This window comes from Cavia porcellus, unplaced genomic scaffold (assembly GCF_034190915.1).
Source record: "Cavia porcellus strain 051 isolate PalLab524CR breed Dunkin Hartley unplaced genomic scaffold, mCavPor4.1 scaffold_28, whole genome shotgun sequence".
Classification (NCBI taxonomy): Eukaryota; Metazoa; Chordata; class Mammalia; order Rodentia; family Caviidae; genus Cavia; species Cavia porcellus.
In genome coordinates, this window is record NW_026947511.1 from 5,618,313 (window position 1) to 5,638,238 (window position 19,926).

At 41.3% G+C, this 19,926-nt stretch overlaps 1 protein-coding gene across 10 annotated transcripts in view; it reads left to right on the top strand.

Annotated features, from left to right (window-relative positions):
• Plce1 (phospholipase C epsilon 1) overlaps nt 1-19,926 on the top strand; it is a 349,441-nt gene that overhangs the window by 324,230 nt on the left and 5,285 nt on the right. For all 10 annotated transcript variants that reach the window (XM_063239388.1, XM_063239384.1, XM_063239383.1 and 7 more), the window contains 7 exons: nt 636-799; nt 2,139-2,400; nt 4,604-4,722; nt 8,227-8,355; nt 11,080-11,289; nt 16,600-16,758; nt 19,535-19,753. In XM_063239388.1, the coding sequence (XP_063095458.1) occupies nt 636-799; nt 2,139-2,400; nt 4,604-4,722; nt 8,227-8,355; nt 11,080-11,289; nt 16,600-16,758; nt 19,535-19,753 (1,262 nt within the window). The remainder of the gene's footprint in view (nt 1-635; nt 800-2,138; nt 2,401-4,603; nt 4,723-8,226; nt 8,356-11,079; nt 11,290-16,599; nt 16,759-19,534; nt 19,754-19,926) is intronic.

A 19,926-nucleotide genomic window follows, 5' to 3' on the forward strand; every position in this document is an offset into this window, starting at 1 on the left:
AATTTGACCACAAAAGACTCAAAACCTTTGTTGAGAAGTCCTAAAATTTATGATTGAGGGGATTGTGGACATGATGTGAATCATATGTGATGATGATTTTTTTCATATTTAACTGCCTTAGAAAAAGAGTTAAAAGTAATTTATGGATTGAAATTGAGATTTCAAGGAAAAGCTGGTTTTCTGGCTATTCTGTCCTGTATAGTTAAGATTTTACCATTGCTTTAAAGGCAAGAATTGGCCCTATACTTGCCTGCTTGATGTAGTGTGTGGAGTTAAGAAAATAACACTATTCCAAAATTCAGCATAAAATGAGATATTTTATAAGAAGTTTCAGACGGACATTGTAAACTTATACTTGCTGGGTCAGACAGCAAGAACACCAGGCATTTCTGTAGATGATATGTTCTGTGAGAGCACAGGGATTGTTTCTCTTATTACCTGTGGTATGTCTGGTGCCTAACACAACCTGGCACATAGGCATTCATTCATTTGTCCAGGGAACAAGTGGCTGATTTTCTCTTCTTCATGCTTGAGCTTCTGGAAAAGAGATACATAGTTCTTTTCAACTTTAAAGAAAAAAATATGACAGTTAAGCAACACAGTAACAAGCAGTGTTGGATTTCTTTGTTTTACAGATCTCCCTTTACATTTAAATGCTGCAATGTTTGAGGCAAATGGTGGCTGTGGTTATGTTCTGAAGCCACCAGTTCTGTGGGATAAGAACTGTCCTATGTATCAGAAGTTTTCTCCACTGGAAAGAGATCTGGACAACCTGGAGCCTGCTGTCTATTCTCTAACTGTGAGTAGAGCCCCTACAGTCACAATGTGCTGAGGTATTAAAAAGCTGTTGTGTCCTAGGCTATGCAGGTGCAGTTCCCACAATAATTTCATTGTCTCACAGAAAGTAGCACCTGTGGTTCGTGTGCTGCCATCCCAGTCATAGCCCTTCAAGGCACTGTGTCTGTCAAGCCCAGTCGTAGCCCTTCGAGATCGCCCCTTCCACTAATAAACTAACGATGGTCACTGTGTCCCCCAGAACCCATAGGGTTGTAACCATAAGTACCCTTCGTAAAAACTGAGCGGCTCCTTAGATAGACTCATCTTAAGCTCCACCGAGTTCTAAGATCAAACGGGCAAATATACCATGCAGCAAGGCACCTTTTCTGCTTTTAATTCAGCGCTATCATCCCTGGCGTTTCCTTTTCCTTTTAGCACGGCAGCACCTCACTGTGGAATCCCCACGCACCCTCCCCTACCACAAAAGCCTGGTAGCTCTTCTCTGTTTCCCCGTTCTTCCCCTTCCTCTTAGCTAACAGAGAAAAACATCCGGGTGCATAATAGAAAGAGACAGAAATAAGGTCAGCACTTCTCTCCATCTTAAATCTCATCCCCCTGTCTTGTCTTTCTGAAGGAAATCTCATGACACCCCAAATTCCTGGGATAACCCATTCATAGGTTTTCTAACCATCCAAACTGGTTTTTTTCTCTTTCCCTAAGATAGGACCATGTTAGTTAGAGTTGAGTATAATTGTATGCATTTGCAGAAGGTTATGAATTAATTATGAATTTTAACAACAACCTGTGACTTGCTGTAAAACTATTCAAGGCAGAGTATTTTGAAATTGTATAATATACTCCTACCAACATTTTAAACGGAGTATCAATAACAACTCATGGTTACATGACATAAGATTTTTTTCTTTCAATTTCCAGGGGCTGGGGATTTAGCTCAGCGGCATAAGCACCTGCCTTGCAAGCAGGCAGTCGTGAGTTCGATCCCTGGTACCGAAAAAGACAAAAAAAGAAAAAAAAGAAAAAAAATCACAATTTCCATGAGAAATTTAATTTCATCTTAATTGCTTGGTTTTGAACATACTTGAAATTTTGACAGTTGAAAAGTTCTTGTAAAATACATGCTGCTGAAAACACAGGCTTTTCACTTGATTCCAGCAATACAGTTACACAATTACAATTACAATCACAATTACCATCACTTTATTTTTTTAACACTTTCATGAATCATTTATCTGTCTATTCCAGTGTTTTGTTTTGTTTTCTGCAGATCAAGTCGTGAAGCGCAGAGGTCGACTTTGCTTCTTTTTCGTTTTCCATGACTTTGATCCCTTTTTCCCCTTCAGATTGTCTCTGGCCAAAATGTGTGCCCTGGTAACAGCACAGGAAGCCCATGCATTGAAGTGGACGTGCTGGGCATGTCCCTGGACAGCTGCCACTTCCGCACAAAGCCTATCCACCGAAACACTCTGAATCCCATGTGGAATGAACAGTTTCTGTTCCGGGTTCACTTTGAAGATCTTGTATTTATTCGGTTTGCAGTTGTGGAAAACAACAGCTCAGCAGTAACTGCTCAGAGAATCATTCCACTCAAGGCTTTAAAACGAGGTAGAGTGAAATTCCCAAGTCACGCCCACAGCACCCCTGGCATTTTCAACAGAGGGACTAAAGAAAGAAAATCACACAAAGGAAGGGAGAGCTGGTTGTGGCAGTGGCAAAAGTGAGCCATGGCTAGGGGCAGTGCCTGGCAGACACTCCAGGACTGGAAGCCAGGGGTGGGTGTCAGGTGGAGAGCAGTGGTTTAGAAAATTCTAAACAAAAGTGAGCACTCTTGGCTTGCATGGCACTCCAGGGATGTCTGACTTCTTGAACCTGACTTATGCATTGTTTTCAAACTTTGATGCACATTTGCCTGAGCTCTTGATAATAACAAACAGATCTGTGGCAGGGCTTGAGATTCTGCCTTTCTAACAGGTGCTTAAGGGTGCTGACTATGCTGGCTACCCTGAGTACTAAAGCTCTAAATGTATATCTCTCCACCTGTAGTCACACTTAAACTGTCACCGTCTGACAGGTCCACAAACATGTTGCTTTCCTGTTTTTTGTTTGTTTGTTTTATTTTGTTTTTGTGTTTTTTGGGGGGTGGCAGTACACAGGATGGAACCCTGGTGCACTGTAGCACTGAGTCATATTCCCAGCCCCATTTGTTTTATTTTGAGGCCCAGTCTTAAAGTGCCCAGGCAGGACTTGAACTCTTAACCCTTCGGCTTTTGCCTCCCTCAGGGATGGGATTACAGGAGTATGCCAAAATGCCCAGCAGCGTCCTGCTTTTTGTTCCTTTCCTATTTCTCTTCTTTACTGCACAAGCAGCTCCTGGTCATTCCGTTTATTTGCTGGGGGTTTTGTGACAGAATCCCACAGGAGCATTATATTTTCTCATGGTTCTGAAGACTAGAAGAGCACAATCACAGGGTCAGCAGGTCTGCTGTCTTGAGAAGTTTCTCTTCTTGGTGTGGCCTCCTCACAGTGAACACATCTGGGGCCTCTGTGTCACAATTTCCTGCTTCTATAAGGGTACCAGTCACATTGGATTAGGGTCTTCCCACCCCAGTAACCTCATTTTAACTTAATCACCTTATTAAGGAGCCTACACAGTCCAACTACAGTCACCTTCTGAGATACTGGGTGTTAAGAGTATCAACATATGAACAGCACATGGGAGGTGAACCTTAATAAGTTTCAGCCTATAAGCCTGTAACTGTTATTATAGAAACATGAGAAAATACAGAACAAAAACAGTTTTCTAAAAATTATCTTCTTACTTGGTGCAGTAACACACATTTGTAAATAAACCCAGCACTCAGGAATAGAGGTAGGAAAATTGTGAGTTTGGCCTGAACTGAACTTTTGTAGCAAGACTGTCTCAAAAAAAAAAAGTTGTCCATTTTTCTGTCTCACCACTCTAATCACTTTAAGTGTATGTCTTTGCAGGCTTTTTCTGCCATGTAAATAGCACATGAGCATTAACATATGTTTTTGTTTGGGTTTTTTGTTTGTTTGTTTGTTTTTTTGTTTTGTTTTTTGTCTTTTTCCTTTTTATCGGTACCAGGGATCGAACTCACAACTGCCTGCTTGCAAGGCAGGCGCTTATGCCGCTGAGCTAGATCCCCAGCCCCAACATATGTTTTTAACAAATAGGCCTACCACTAATTTTACAATTTAATGATTTTCATTTTGTAATTTATATAGTGAGCAACTTTTCATATTAAACATATTAAGTGGCATTACCACTTGTTTGTTTGTTTGTTTGTTTTCCTGGTGGTAAGAATCAAGCCCAGCCCCTTGCACGTGCTAGGCATGCACTCTGCCACTGCACTTCACACCCAACCTTTACATTAACATTTTACTGGCTGTATATTCCATTTTATACTGACACATTCGGGCCATGCCTTGTTTAAACCAATCCTCTATTAGTGGAATAGTTTATCATTAAAGCTGCTCTAGGATGGAACATTAGCCCCTACTAAAACAGAGACAGTAAATGTCTTGGCATTAAAATGATCACATTTTCCTGCTATTTTTTGAGGGTGTTTTTGTTTTTCCATTTGAGTCTCACTGGCTGGCCCAAAACCATGCCCGGGAGTACCACTCCCAGTGATACGATGCCTGCTGTTCATATGCCCATTGCCACTCACAGCCTATCTTGAGGCAGTATTTCTACCTGTCACCCATCGACCTCCAGGGAGTATCTTCTCTGCAGAACTGTGCAGAAAATGGCTAACAGGCATTTCCCAATTCTTCATTACTCCAGGGTATCGGCATCTTCAACTGCGAAACCTTCACAATGAAGTCTTGGAAATCTCTAGTTTATTCATAAACAGCAGAAGAATGGAAGAAAATTCCTCTGTCACTACCATGCCAGCCTCTTTGGTAATTAAATTCTGTTTTTCTCAGCACATGTGCAGGGACTTCCATGACAGATGTGGGCTTTCTTATGGTACAGCAAAGTGGACAGTGAGCGTTATTAAGTAACAGTGACAATAATAGCAGGCAGTTGAAACTTAGCAAGCACTTTACATGTATAACTCATTAGCTTCCCACATAATATCAATGACCTTGAATTTTGAGAACTTCTGAATCAGAATTCACCCAACTAATACAAGGTGAATAGCAGGAGTGAGTAGAAGCTAATGCTGAGGTGGACAAAACACATTTTTTAAAGAAGTACTGTTTTGGGGCTGAGGATTTAGCTCAGCGGCATAAGCGCCTGCCTTGCAAGTAGGCAGTCTGAGTTCGATCCCCGGTACCGCTAAAAAGACAAAAAAAAAAAAAAAAAAAACCAAAAAACAAAGAAGTACTGTTTTAGTTAACTGGCTAATTCCATTATATCTCTTCCTTAAAATTAAATTTATGCTGAGGATCTAGCAAGTGCAAAGTCCTGAGTTTGATCCCCGTTGCCAAAAAAATTTGAAAACATGTCCAGTGATTTCCATTTTTACATGTTTAGTCATCTAACTAATCTTATAATTTGACAGAGTCTATCAAACTGTAGAAAAGCTTCTTCTATGCTTACAGTGGCGCTGGTTTGGACAGCACCCACCATCTCTGGCGAGCCTTGCTTTCTTCTCTGGCCTCCGCTTGCCCTCACAAGTGAGATGCTTCTCTCTGTTCCTGACCTTGTTTTCTTGGGTTTTCCTCCTTTTTCTTTTATCACTCCACAGCAACTTTGCTTGCACACTGATATCACCTCGGGAGCTCTAAACATGATCAGAGCATGTTCCACACCAAGAAAGGCCGCCTGGCATGCACCTTTTGAAGGATTCCCAGGGCATTCCAGTGTGCCACAGGCCGAGAGCACAACACTGATCAAGGGGGAGGACAGCTAGCCTCCCCGTGGTGCAGACTTCACAAACAGGGCCAGCGTTCCCTGCTAACACAGCAGGAATGAGACGCTTTCAGTTTATTTCTGCTTCTAGTCACCTGGAGTTAGTGTTACCTCTCACAAGATTAACCCTGCTACAGGGTCTAATCGCAACTCCCAGATTGTCACCAGGACTTCGGACTGATGAGTTATAAATTCAGCAGGTTTCCACAATGCCCTCGGTTTAGTAATATACTAGAATGACAGAGAATTCCAGAAAGCACTGTATTATTATCAGTTACTAGAAAATGTTCAGTTCAGGAACAGCCAAATTAGAATGTGTAAGACAAGGTAGGGGAGGAGCATCCATGCCTGTCTAGGACACCCTCCCAGAACTCTGCCTGTTCACCAACTCAGAGGTCCCAGAACCCCGTCATTTAGGGCTTTCCCAAGGTTTCATTAGGTAGGTTTACTATAGGTAAGCTGCTGCTCAGTCTCCAGCCCTCTCGCTCCCTGAGGTCTGCAATGGTGCTCATAGTTCCACTGTCCTAACCATGCCCTCTCCATCATCCCAAGCAGTTGACTGGTGAGGGGAAGAGAAAGTCAGAAGAAAGCAAGGCTAGTTAATACTTTTATCACTCAATAGATTCCAAGGGTTCTAGGAGATGTATGCCAGGAGCCAGAAACAGGACCAAATATTTATTTTTTATTATATCACACCATTCTCTCCTTGAGGTTCCCAGGCATGGTGACTGCATTGTTTGATCATGGAGGGCATCACTCTTGTTGATAACTGGACATCATCCTAGACTTCTCCCTTCCTCCAATTAAGACTTGACAGTTCTGGCCCATTCGTGTCTTTCAAATCTATTTGTCTCTGTCCATCCTTTCTACTTAGCCCTCATTCACTCTTACCTAATTCCTAATTGGTCTGTTTTCTCTGGACTTGTCATCTTTTGTCTGTCTTCCCTGATGGCCTTCTGGACAGATCCGTTTAAAACCTAAATGTGATCATGTCATTTCTCATTAGAAACCCTCCTTTGGTCTTCCATTGCTTTGGGACTGATAGGGCCCAGTGTCTGAGTGAGAGTGAGACAAAGGCATGATGTACATGCATGTAATTGGGAAGACAGAGATTCCAGGAAAGCAGATAGCTCTTGTGGCATTTAGAGGGGTAGCTGCTGCTCTGCTGTTACCTCCAGCTCTTATTGCCATGTGATGTTACCAGATTTTTTGTTTTTTCAAGAGAATCAGAACATCTAAGTTTTTATAAATGTTAGCAACTTTTTACATCTTAAAGACTGGTTAAATAGTGTAAATATAGTAAAATGAGGAACCTCTTTTCGCTATTCAAGGTTTTAAAATAAAAACCATCTATGCTAAAACACTTCAGCCCTGAGGTTGCCATTTTACCGATTTTGGTCTAAATGTTAGCCAGTTAGACAAAGATCCACATAATTCTGCTTTGCCTGCAACCTTGGCCTTCAACTTATAAGCCACTGGCCTCACTAAGGTTCTCGGAATGTTCTGCCTTAGGCTGCCTCTGATCTTAGCACACGTGCAGAATCAAGTTGATATTCTTTTGTCTCCTTCATCTGCTACATCACACTAAGTCCTTCAAGATTTAGTTAGATGATACCACTTTCAAGAAACCTCCCTTATGGGGACATAGCTCAGCACCACAGCACCTGCCTGGCAAGCATGAGGTCCTGAGTTTGATTCCCAGTTACACACCCCCCAAAAAAGATCTCTCTTGCCAGGCATGGTGGCACATGTGCCTATTATCCCAACACTAGGAAGGCTGAGGCAGGAGGATCATCGTGAGTTTGAGACCAGCCTGAACTACATAGCAAGATCCTGTCTCGGAAAAAAAAGAAAAAAGAAAAAAAACCCTCTCATATTTCCCTCAAACTGAAAGCATGTCCTTTCCTCTGGATTTCCAAGGAATTTACCATGCTTCTTACAATTGTCAACTTACCCTTCTAGCTGTCTCATTGGGAGACCTTGAGGGCAAGGCTAATGTTGTATTTTCCCTAATTCTCCAGGGCAAGGCATAATATTCGACTCATTGTAAGCCCTCCATAAATGATTTCATATTTGGAAGGAAATTACACAGCTTCCCATATCATCCCAGCTGACATACAATGCTGCTTGTATTATGGATTATTTGTGTGCTGAATGGTGAGCTCTGTAAGGGCAGGACAATTTTCACCTTCTATCCAAAACTCTATCCCAGTCCCCTGAAGGAGATAGAACTCAACAGATACTTTAGAATAGCTCAGTTCACAAATAAGGACTAATATGCATTTCAAAAAGTTTCCAGTCCCTAATTTTTATGGGAAAAGAGATATTGTGTTTTAAAATAAACTATTATTTTGGTGTGTTGCTAAATATCTTCACCAGACTAATGAGGAAGATGCCATTGTCTCCCCTACTATATTAGCGTGCAACTGGTTAGAAACAGGTTCTCTCTTGCATTCACACGTCCCTGTCCATATTTCTAGGTACTAGCACTCTTATATCATGTTACTTAGAACCCTATAAGTAAAAAATTATATGGTCTTCTTTGACAGATGTTTAATACAGAAGAAAGAAAATGTTTGCAGACTTACAGAGTCACAGTGCATGGGGTCCCGGGTCCAGAGCCCTTTGCTCTTTTCACCATAAAAGGAGGCACCAAAGCAAAGCAACTTCTCCAACAGGCAAGTCTACTGCACCCTTAGAATCTGCTGGTTATAAGAAATCAACATCTAAAAGTGTGTGGGTATACATGTGTGTGTAAATGTGTGTGCAAGCATATACCACACATGCACATAAATATACAAATATCTGTGTTAATGACACATACTTTGATTATTTGGAAATGTGTTACTCAGCACTGAGACCCACCTTTAGAATGATCTTAGAGATCTTGGTACCACTAGACAAGCTACTTTAACCATAGAGAATTCTTTCTTTATTTTGGCAGTGGGAGCAGGTACCAGAGATCAAACTTACGACCTCACGCTTGCCACGCAGGCACTTGTGCCGCTGAGCTAAATCCCCAGCCCTATAGAGAATATTTTTTTAACAGTCCTTCAGCCACATAAAACGCAGGGCTCTAGAAACATAAAAACCAGAACAAGTGGCTCGCTAGCCATGGAAACTTTTCCCCTCTCAGCCTAGACATGGGCTGCATCTTCCTTCTTAACACAGCAATTACTCAGCAGTAAGAATTTGCACATGAGCTGAATGAAGTCCGTTTGCCATCCTAGGAGTTGGATCAGATTCCTAGAGCATCATCATAGACCACATGGAGCAAGAAGACATCTCTAACCCCTCAGCTTAACATGAGGATCAGTCCACTTTCCAACAGTGCTGAAACCAGAGAATGAGGTCTCCCTACCCTAAGACCCCTTATGTCGGGCCTCTCTCTGGATCCCTCTAGAAATCTCTATGGCCTTCTGCAGGTGGGATCACCATCCATAAGAAGATTTATAAGAGATCTTATAAGGAACAACAACCAGTAACAACAACCAGTATCCAGAAGAGAAATGGCAGCTCCGCAGAGAGCAGGCTGAGCCGGAGTACAGTTCCTTTCCCCTTCCCATTAGACACTCTATCCTGGCTTGACACAAGGCCTCCTACTCTGCAGACTCTTTTATCTCTAAGCCAACTCAGGACTCCTTCTCCTCAAAGATAGGCCAATGTGGAACAAGGACCACAGGGAGTAACCCTGCACACCCCAGCAGCTAGGGTGTAGGAGAAAATGTACCTGGCATCATATGATACATGGAATTAAAAATATATTGAGTAATCATTCATGAATATTAATAAATAGCTCTGATCTTTGAAGATACATCATTGTGATCTGGTCAACATGTTGTCAATGTTTTATTAAAGTTATAAAATGGTTTAGGCATCACATTTCATAAATTATCAAAAAGAAGCTACTGTCAAGGGTCTGAAGTTCTTTTGTTGGAGGAGGTAGTTTGCTTGCTTTTTAACCAGGCAGTTTATGAATTTTAGCTTCATTATCACAGAGCACTGTTGAGGTTTTGTAAAATAAGGAGAAACTTCCGTGGGCCATCCATAAAAAGAAGCCATTTATTTTATTGTCACTCAATGGAAATAAGCGAAGAAGTCCTTAGGACTGAAAAGAGACCTCTAGTAGAAGTGACAGTTCCAGCTGACCTCCTGGAAGCCTCATGTCCTGAATTATTCCTTTGCCACTGTAGCACCAGTAGCTAGGGTATCTATTGTGAGGGCTGGGGTAGTGGGATCAGAGCTTTGTGAGAATCTTGTGCTCGCATCATCCTCCATGTATCACATGCAGCTTTCCTCCAAGTCAGAAAGGGTTAACTCTGATCATTGCATCTGTGGCCAGGGGAGAAAGATGTTTGCTTAATCCAGGACAGGTGGGGCATCACCCAGCTGCTTCTCACAGGAAGGCAACAGTGGGGGTTTCTTCACTGTAACTGCCCTTCACTCTTAACCTTCAGATTCAACTTTTTGTCAGAAATCTGTGCAAGAAGAGTGAGAAAGAGTATATCATTGAAAGTAACTATAATGATAGCTATTGAGTTCTCATAATATGTCTATTCTATACTTTGTGCCTCAATCATAAAACAAAATGTAAGAGCTTGTTACTATTACTGATCCCATTGTATATAAAGGAAAATGAATCTCTAAGGCATTAAGTATCTTGCCCAGCACTTTGCAGACATAAGAAGTCTTAACAGCAAACCTCAAACCCAGGTCCACCTGGCTCCCATTTGACCACACAAGATAAGTGGCCAACAAAGAATACAGCCCATTAGACACACTGTCAGGAGTTTATCACAACAATTTCCAGCAACTTAGAGCAGATGGGAATTTAGCACTGTGCAGCTTACATGAGAAAAAGATTATTTCTATGGTGAGAAAAAGATCGTTAGTAAAAGCTAGATGGGTCCTTGCCCTTCCTTAGTCCTGTGCAGCAAGGTCACAGAGGGAGTGAGAAACCTACAGGTTTGAATTCAGTAAGAGTTCTCACTCCAGCAGTGGGAACATGGTTCTCTCGTCTGGGGACTATGAATAAACTGTGCTGTTGCCCAGAGTAGACATAAACAATTGTTTTTGGATATATGAGAATCCTTAGATCTTGCAAAAAGAACTATGCAACACTTCAGAGCAGGTGTCACATATAAGTTGCACATCAAACCTGTCTGAATATCATGAAGGCTTGCTTTGATTGTTTTTGTTTTTGTTCTGCTTTTTTGGTTTTTTGAGACAAGGTCTCGCTATGTCATTCAGACTAGCTTTGAACTCACTATGTAGCCCAGGCTGGCCTCAAACTCATAGCAATCCTCCCACCTCAGCCTTCTGAGTGCTGGGTGTGTTTTAAATTTAAGTTTGTGTCCCACTTCTGAGAGGTGTTCCTAATTTTGCTTTTGCTTTTTCTTTAGATTCTGATGACTGAACAAAACACCAAATTATTCTCCACAGACTATTTTTTGATGGAAGAAAAATATTTTATATCAAAAGAAAAGAACGAATGCAGGAAACAACCATTCCAGAGAGTCATTGGTCCAGAAGAAGACGTGATGCAGATTTTAAACAGCTGGTTTCCAGAAGAAGGTTATGTGGGCAGGATTGTCTTAAAAACTCCACAGGAAGTAAGTGCTCAGAAGCAGTCTACACAGTATGAGAGTAACCGTCTCACCACTAAGGATGTCCCTCTTATCCTGAATTTCTTGTAATTACAACTTAATTTTATTATTAAGTGAGTGTGGGGAAATTATTTTATTCTTCTAAACATATCCCAAAGGTTATCTCTAAGTTATAGAAATTTCAGTTTGAAAAATATTCTTTATGAAACAAAGGATCAAGAGGTCGAAGGATTCCTGTGGTTGTCGTCAGCTGTGGGCCCAGTATTTTATTTTTACGTTGCTGTGAGGATGCTTTATAGCAGCATTGCCTTATCCATAAGGGATATGGTCCAGGCCCTTCAGTGGACTGGGACAAAACCACACCCCATACAAGCACAATCCCTGATCGAATAAGCAAAGTGGCTCCTAAGTGACTACCAGCAGGTGATGCATTATAGATATGCTGAGCAGAGAGGAAAGCATGGCTTGGGCAGACAGAACAGGACAGAAAGAGACTATCACGCTGCTCAGCGTTGCCCTTGGCTTAAAAGTTGTAAATGATTTATTTCTGGAATTTTCCACTTGATACTTTTGGGCCATGGTTTTGAAGCCTCAGATGACAAAACCTCAAAAAGGAAAACTGCAGTGTTGCAGGACTCAGTGGCTGTCAGTGTTCTACATTTTGAATCTGGTAGCCTTCTTGCTGGTGCCTGCTGTTTTACCTAATGCAGCCTGAGCACCTGTAAACTTTTCACGCCATATATTGCATAACCATTTATGCAAACACCGAAAGTTCTCAGACACTCACTATTTTGAAGGTTCTCTTGATACAATTGATACTACTGTACACATAACCTGTAAACTCTACAAATACTCCAAAATCTGAAAAACATCAGATTCCAACATGTCAGGTTCCAAGCATGTCAAAGCATCACGTTCCAACCTTTAGAAGGTAAGTCAGTAAAGACTCCTAAGTAAGGCAATAGTATTTCCTTGAAAATATTCCATAATGTCACATAAAGTGAATAATCCTTCAGCCCTAGTCAGAATTAATAAAAATGTGAATTATGTGTGTTAATATTACCACAGTTACCCCAGGAAGGTAAAAAGCAACAACTATCATGTCCAAATCAGTTGGCTCTCTTCGACCTCGTTTATGGTGCACGTTTATGGTGCACCTTTTTGCTGAGCATATTGATAAGACCTCAGCTAGTTTACTGCCATTGTAAAAATAGTGTGTAAGCTATAGACAGCCAGGCCTCATGATATGTTGTTAATGAATCAACTGAGCCAGTTCAACAATTTTTTTTTTTTTTTTGTCTTTTTCCTTTTTATCAGTACCGGGGGTCGAACTCACGACTGCCTGCTTGCAAGGCAGGTGCTTATGCCGCTGAGCTAAATCCCCAGCCCCCAGTTTAACAATTTGATTAAACACATTAAGCGCCTGATATGTGCCAGGCCCTGTTCTGAGGACTGGCCTCTCCCTTGGGGTACAATAATGCTTGACTGGCAGAACACGCCCTGGCAATCCATGTGTGCTGGGGCGCGAGACAGATCATGGCCAGTTTTCACCATCATACGTTCGTTATCTTTTCACTCTGATGACTCTGAACATCACTTGCAGCCTCAACAGAACTCTAGCACCTGCCCTGGGACCCAGAGCCACTGTCTCCCTTCCCTCCACTGCCTCAGATGATAAAAGGACACTTAATTCAAGCCAAGAAATGTAATTGTTTCCCATGCTTCTCTCCTTGTCAGTATATGAATTGCTAAGACAGAGAACAAGCTGTTCTAATGGTAATCATCTTATGAGAAATTATAAGAGGACTCAGCTTGACTTTTGAAGCCGTCTTTAATTTTTCTCTAGTTTTTGTTTGTCTGTTTCCTATTTCTAATTCACTTGCTTGTTAACTAGCTACTTGTAAAATAATATCGTCTAAGTGACAGCATCAATAAATGATGTAAATTTGTTAAATTACACATCACATTTACAGAATTGAAAAGTCGCAATGTCTACTGTTTGGAATGATTTCATGGTGTAATGGAAACCATGTGATGCATAAGGAAACGAACTGCGGTTAAAAATCAAAGCCAGATGTGATCACACGTGCCTGTGATTCCAGCACTTCAAGACTTAGCAGAAGGATTACAAGTGCAAGCCCCACCTACCCAGGCAATTTAGCAAGTCCTTGTCTCAAAATAAAAAGGAGCAGGGATGTAGCTGAGTAATAGAGAATTCCTGGGTTTGTTCCCCTGTACTGAGAAAAAGGAGTAATTAAAATTATGCCAGGGTGAGAAGTAGAAAGAACTCGAGCCTTACAGCTTCCAGTTCAGTGTTCTGTCCGCAGTTCTGTGTTTCCCAGGCTGGAGTGTGTCAGTCCTTGTGGATTAGGCACCTCCAGTCCTACAGGCGATGAGCAAGAAGAAAGCTACTGAGGGTCTCAACGGGTTCATACCAGCAAGGCCAGGAAGCTTGGGGTGCCTTCAGACATTTGAAATGTGTATAAAACAGGCAGATTATTAAGTGCTGCAAAGAAAAAAATAGATAAATGAGAAGGGAAGGCTAATAAGCTTTGTCTAATAAGTAGAATATACCAAGTTCTCCTTGGTAACACCCTAGTGGAGAAGAAATATTTGAAACCACTGAAATATACCTCAAAAGGTAACAAATCACATTTAGTGTATTGAAGTTTACCTAATTCACTATGATCCCTAATCAGTACTAACTGAAGCTGGGCATTTAGCTCAGTGGCTGAATATAGGCTTAGCATGCAGAAGGCCTCAAATTCAATCCCTGGCACAACAAAACAAAGAAAAAAGAAAAACAATCTCCTGATTGTATACATGACTTACGCAATTATTGAATATAAGATGGCACTATCAGAGTTGATAGATTTGGGTTATAAACATTTCCATTTGTTTCCCTGTGGAACTAGTAAGATATGTAAACAGTTTGACTTCAGAGTCTATTAAAATTTTCTTGGGCTGAGGATGTAACTCAACAGTAGACCACTTGCCTATGATGCTTATGGTCTTGGATTCCATCTCTAGCACCACAAAAGAAGAAGTTTAAAGTTTCTGTTTGTTATCTGTGTCATCTGTGTCCTGGGCCTCCTGCATACCCTCCATACCTCTCTTGTCTCCTGGTAGCACACCCGTCCCCTCCTGACTGCTTTGGGTGTGAAATTCTGTTACTAGCTGGTTAGGTCTGCACTAGTTGTTGCTCCCCAAGGACAAAGAAGATCTTTGGTGGGAAAGTAAAAGGTTTGCTCAAAGCGATGTGGAGCAGCCCTTACTCTTTTAGTCTTCATCTCACCTGGTCAGGGGAACAAGGAAGACGCAGTGAGACAACAGGCAACAGTGTCCCCAGCTCTCACCTCACTGTTCTCGAGGCCCTCCCCGCCTGGTGAACGTGGAACCAGACACGGACCTCCTGGGGCCAGCATGCGCGAATTTCTTTCCCACAATGTGTGTATAAATGTTCTGACAGAGAACTGTTTAGTTATGTGATTTGAGATAGGAAAGGGAAACCATTTGTGCTCTCAGCATGAGGAAGTTGGAGAAGCCATCTCTCTCTCAAAGAAAATTCTAATTTTTTAAACTTGTATTAGTACATGTTTGCAGTGGATTCACTCTAGGGCATTGATACAAGTACATGACACATCTCAATCCCTTCTTTCCCTCCTCCCTCCATCCTTTTTTATTTTTCCAGCATCAGATTCATTTTTAAAACTATTAATTATCACACATACAGATTGAAAATCAGACTAAAAGGTCAAAGAACATATAAAATATGTAAGACAATCGCACTAAGTCAAGATACACTTCTAGGTACATTGTCACACTGGTAAAAAAAAAAAATCCAAATTTTTAAGTCTATTTTACCTTTTGAGTTACATCCTGGACAATCCTGGACTCTAACACAAAATCAATAGTCCTGAACAGATCACCTCCCATCTGAAAACCTCATTGCCCCACTTTGTAAAATCTGTAACGGAAACTACCCTGTTTGACTGTGTCAAACAAGTAACAGTATGTACTAACGTAGTAAGTAAAAAGGGAGATGTTGTTATTGTCTTCTGCTTTTCAAATATGCCTGAAAACTTAACTGTAAATAAGCTGAACTGTAAAAGGGATGCATTGCTATTGGGAGATATGGTGGCTTAGAACATTGTTGTTTGTTTTCACTTCTTGCTTTCTGGTTTTGGGGGCACTGAAATTATAAATTCTGTCATGTGAGTTACCCCTGACTTCATGCTGACTAGTTAGATTGTGAATAGTGCGATGACATTTTAGGCAGCCACATGCTCCTATGCAGTAAGATTGCTAAGAATGGGCATAAAATGATGTGCACAGTCTTTCAATTGGGAGAAAAGTTACAGGATGGTATATTAGGAGGGTACAATTTTATGCATTAAAAGGAGATAACAACTCCCCATCCTTCCACTGCCATTGCATAATAAACAAGACCCACAGAAGTCAGTCTCGTACCTCATAGGCCATGCCTGAAGTTAATGAAGTATCAGGGCGGGTCTGTGTGACTGGCAGGCGAGCGCCAGCAATCCCTTCTGGTCTTGATGATAGTATGGCACCATCTGGTGGCAATTTTCTGTGCTGATTTTGATATCGATGAGGATGATTCTGGATCACATGACTGACTAGAACATCCACAATAGTGATAGTAATTCTTCTAGTTAGCTCTTGTCTGGGGAGATTATCCCAGAAGAATTCCTGCTAAGCCTCGAACCTGAAATGGAGTTGCCTGTTCTTTATTTGCTGTGCTTTCCCTCACCTGTGGCCCTTTTTACAAAAAATAACTTCAAGTTATTCCCCTTTGAGAGTGGAGGCTGACAAGGGACAGGAGCCATTTCACAATTACACAATGCTTACGTTCACAGAATGTCGCAGGTTTGTGTATATCATAAAAACCAAAATGTATTTATGATCCACAGCAAATGTTTAGGAAGATAACCTAACAACAGAGGGTTATTAGGGGTGTGTGTGTGTCTGTGTGTGTACTTCTGGTAATTAGAAAAATGGTATATTATCTTTCTGTAAATTTACCTAGTGGATGTGGACTTTCAAAATGTATGTCTCATAGTAAGGAATAACTGGTTTACTCTCAGCCTTACTTAATGGGTATATCAGCAGCAGATATACAATGCTTTCTTCTTATCAGAAGACAGGTGTATCTCTTAGTTTATAAAATATTATCAAATATATGAAGTAGACACCTAGAAAGTTGTTTCCACATTAAGATACAGCTCAAATTTTTGCTTTTTTTCTTTATTGTTTATCACCTTATGAATTACTGCATTTTTTTTTTTATATTCCTAGACTCTAAAAGAGAAGAGCATTGTTCAAGATGACAAAGAGGTGATCTTGAGCTCAGAAGAGGAGAGTTTCTTTGTCCAAGTGCATGATGTTTCTCCAGAACAACCTAAAACAGTCATCAAGGCACCCCGCCTCAGCACTGCCCAGGAAGTCATTCAGCAGGTAAAAGCCTGTTCCTGGGGAGAAGTGTGGCTCAGGGCTGGATTGCTTGCCTGCATTCACGAGGCCCTGGGTTCAATGGAAAGGAAAGCAGAGGAGAGAGGAGGTGAGGAAAACAGATGAGGGGAAGGAACGGAAAGGAAAGGAAAAGAGAAGAAAGGAAAGTCGTCACCTCAGCTGTCAGCATGAGTTACTGGGACAAAGCATGTCTACGCATTGAAAGCTCTTTTTTATTTTTTGTACTTTACAAAGTTGCACTTTTTATTTTAAAGGGATAAAACAGAACAATAAAATGAAACAAAACAAAAACAGTAACAGGGCAACAGGAAATCCACAATCTGTTGCTATACTGCATATTGTTATCCTCTAGTTATCCAGAGCACAGGCCGGGGCCCGCAAAGCCAAACACCATGACAGTCAGTCACTTGAGTTCCTGTCACCTTGGCACGGGCTGCATTCCGCCGAGGGGGAGGGCTGGGGGTGGAGGCGGCTTCCCTGCAGCCGCGGGGCCTCTGCCGGCACACGGGGAGGCTGCCCCTTCTCCTGGCTGCTTCTCCCTGGCCAACACGGCCCTGGGCACAGGGGCACGGGGGCCACACTACTTCTTTACCACTTCTCCCCTGCAGCCAATATGAGAGCTCATTTTATAAGTAACATTCTAGAAGAAGGGGGTCTTTTAGGAAGATTTTCCTGTTTAAAATAACTGGTTTATACTATACAATTTACAAACTTGGTTTATGATTCAGTAGATTTTAACATATTGACAGAACTGTACAACTATGATCACAATCAAACTGAGTTCAATTTTTTTCCCCAAACAAAACACTATACCCACTATGTCCCAGGTACTGTGCTGTACTTTGGAAAGGCAGAGATGAGCAAAATAGGGAAAATCTGGGGGCCAAGGGTGCAGCTCACTGGTACAAGCACCTGCCTGCAAGCGCGGGGGATAGGGTAGGAAATATGGTCCTTCACTCCTTCAAGAGATACTTGGTATCTACAATGAGTGTGACTCTTTAGGAGGCACCAATAATAATGGATTGAGGATCTGATTCCGCAGGGTGATTTCACTGTCCCAAAAATGCATGACCCAGAACCTAATAACCACTTCTCAAAGATCTTTCAGATGACAAGTGGGCAGCTACCTGAACCCTCTTTCCCCTGGTCAGGCTTGTTTCAAGGAACTGTTTCAAAGAACTCTTTTATTTCCTCCAAAACTTCCTCATGGTTTGTATTCATTAAACATAGTTTGAGAAATGAGCTAAAATCTTAATGGCTAAACGCAGATTTGATCAGGTTGCTCTAGGCTGATGGTAGGACCTGTGGTGCTTGAGCCTCAGTAGCCACACAGAGCTGTCTGCCGACACATGAGCCAAGTCTCCCAGCAGCCAAGTGTTAGGTAAGTTGTTTTTTTCTAAACAAAAAACCTCAGTATAGTAACATCTCAGTTCAGGAATGCTTCTATTTGCAAACAATTTGGTTCACAAACAAAAGCATTCAGCAAAATTTTGCTTCTGGTCCCAAACTCCACATCAGGTGACAAGTACAACCATAACCACCTTTTCCACACAAACACAAATGCAGCTATTTTTCCCAAAATCATAAAACAAATTAAGTTTGTAAGCCGAGGTAGCACTGTATTCAGATTTAGTTGCAGAATCAGCACTTTCCAATAAACAATTGGGTTCTGGTTTGCAGTTCGGGCATTGCTCTTTAAAGTTCTGCCATCACTGTTGTAGGTTCAAACCCAGCTCTGTTTTTCACTATGAGATATTGAGTATGATCTCAGATGATCTCTGGGCCTTAGCTCTACTGAGCATTGGTAAACTAGCTGGGGGCAGAGGAATCTGATGTATTTCCATTTTGTAAATATTCCTATTGTGCTTGACTTGACTAGTCCTGTTGACTCCAGAATACCATAAATCACCAAAGTCATAAAACCTGGAGATAAGTTGTTGCAAAGATTATGTCAATGTAAAACATTTAGTACCATGCTAGCACATAGTAAACACCACCTACGTGCTAGTTACTGTTCCAAACATGAATTTGTTAATTAGCCCCCTTGATTGACTTTGAATTCCAGTGTTTTTGTTTTTTGGTTTCAGGGATTGAACTCACAACTTCACCATTGCCAGGCAGGTGCTTGTACCAGTGAGCTGCACCCTTGGCCCCCAGATTTTCACTCATTTTGCTCATCTCTGCCTTTCCAAAGTACAGCACAGTACCTGGGACATAGTAGATACTCAGTAAATATCTGATGAATGAATAAATGAGTAAATTAGAAGGTATTTTTGTACTCAATGAAAAGGGAGACTGTGTGACTAAAATCTCAACATCTAAGATTGTAAGAGGAAGCATTATGGGAGGGAGGCCCCTGAGGGGCAGAATTCTGTTCCTCACTGGCTGCATAACCTTCTATCTTTTAAGATGTGCTTTAAGGTATATGCAGAAAATCTAGTTTAGTTCTTTATTCTTTTACTTATGAACTGGAATTGTGGAACCTACTTAATCTTTGTAAATTTAAGCTTCCTCATCTAGAATCTACTTAACTTTTATAAGTTTATGCTTCATCTAAATGATAGATTGTTGAGGACATAAGTAATCTGAGAAAGTGTGTTACAAACTACAATTACATACATGTAAGAGGAGGAGTTAGGTGACAGCTGGAAGTTTCTTTCCATCTCTAAAAGTATGTGCCACTTTTCCATGTTAAAGTTTAGTTAGAGGGATCGCACATGTTGAAGATACTTTATTCAGTTGATCATAACTTCTTTTTCAGACCTTATGCAAAGCCAAATATTCCTATAGCATCCTGAGCAACCCCAATCCGGGGGACTATGTGCTTTTGGAAGAGGTAGTGAAAGACACACCCAACAAGAAGTCTTCTGCTCCAAAGTCTTCACAGCGAGTCCTTTTAGACCAGGAGTGTGTGTTTCAAGCCCAAAGCAAGTGGAAAGGTGCAGGGAAATTCATCCTTAAGCTAAAGGAGCAGGTGCAGGTAAAGTTTAAAGTTACTTCGCTCTCTTCCTAAAACAGCTCATACTGGGCTGGGGATTTAGCTCAGTGGTATAAGCATCTACCTGGGAAGCATGAGGTCATGAGTTCAATCCCTGGTAGCAAAAAAACACCCCAGCTCATATTCATAATCACATCATGATTTGAGAGCTAGTA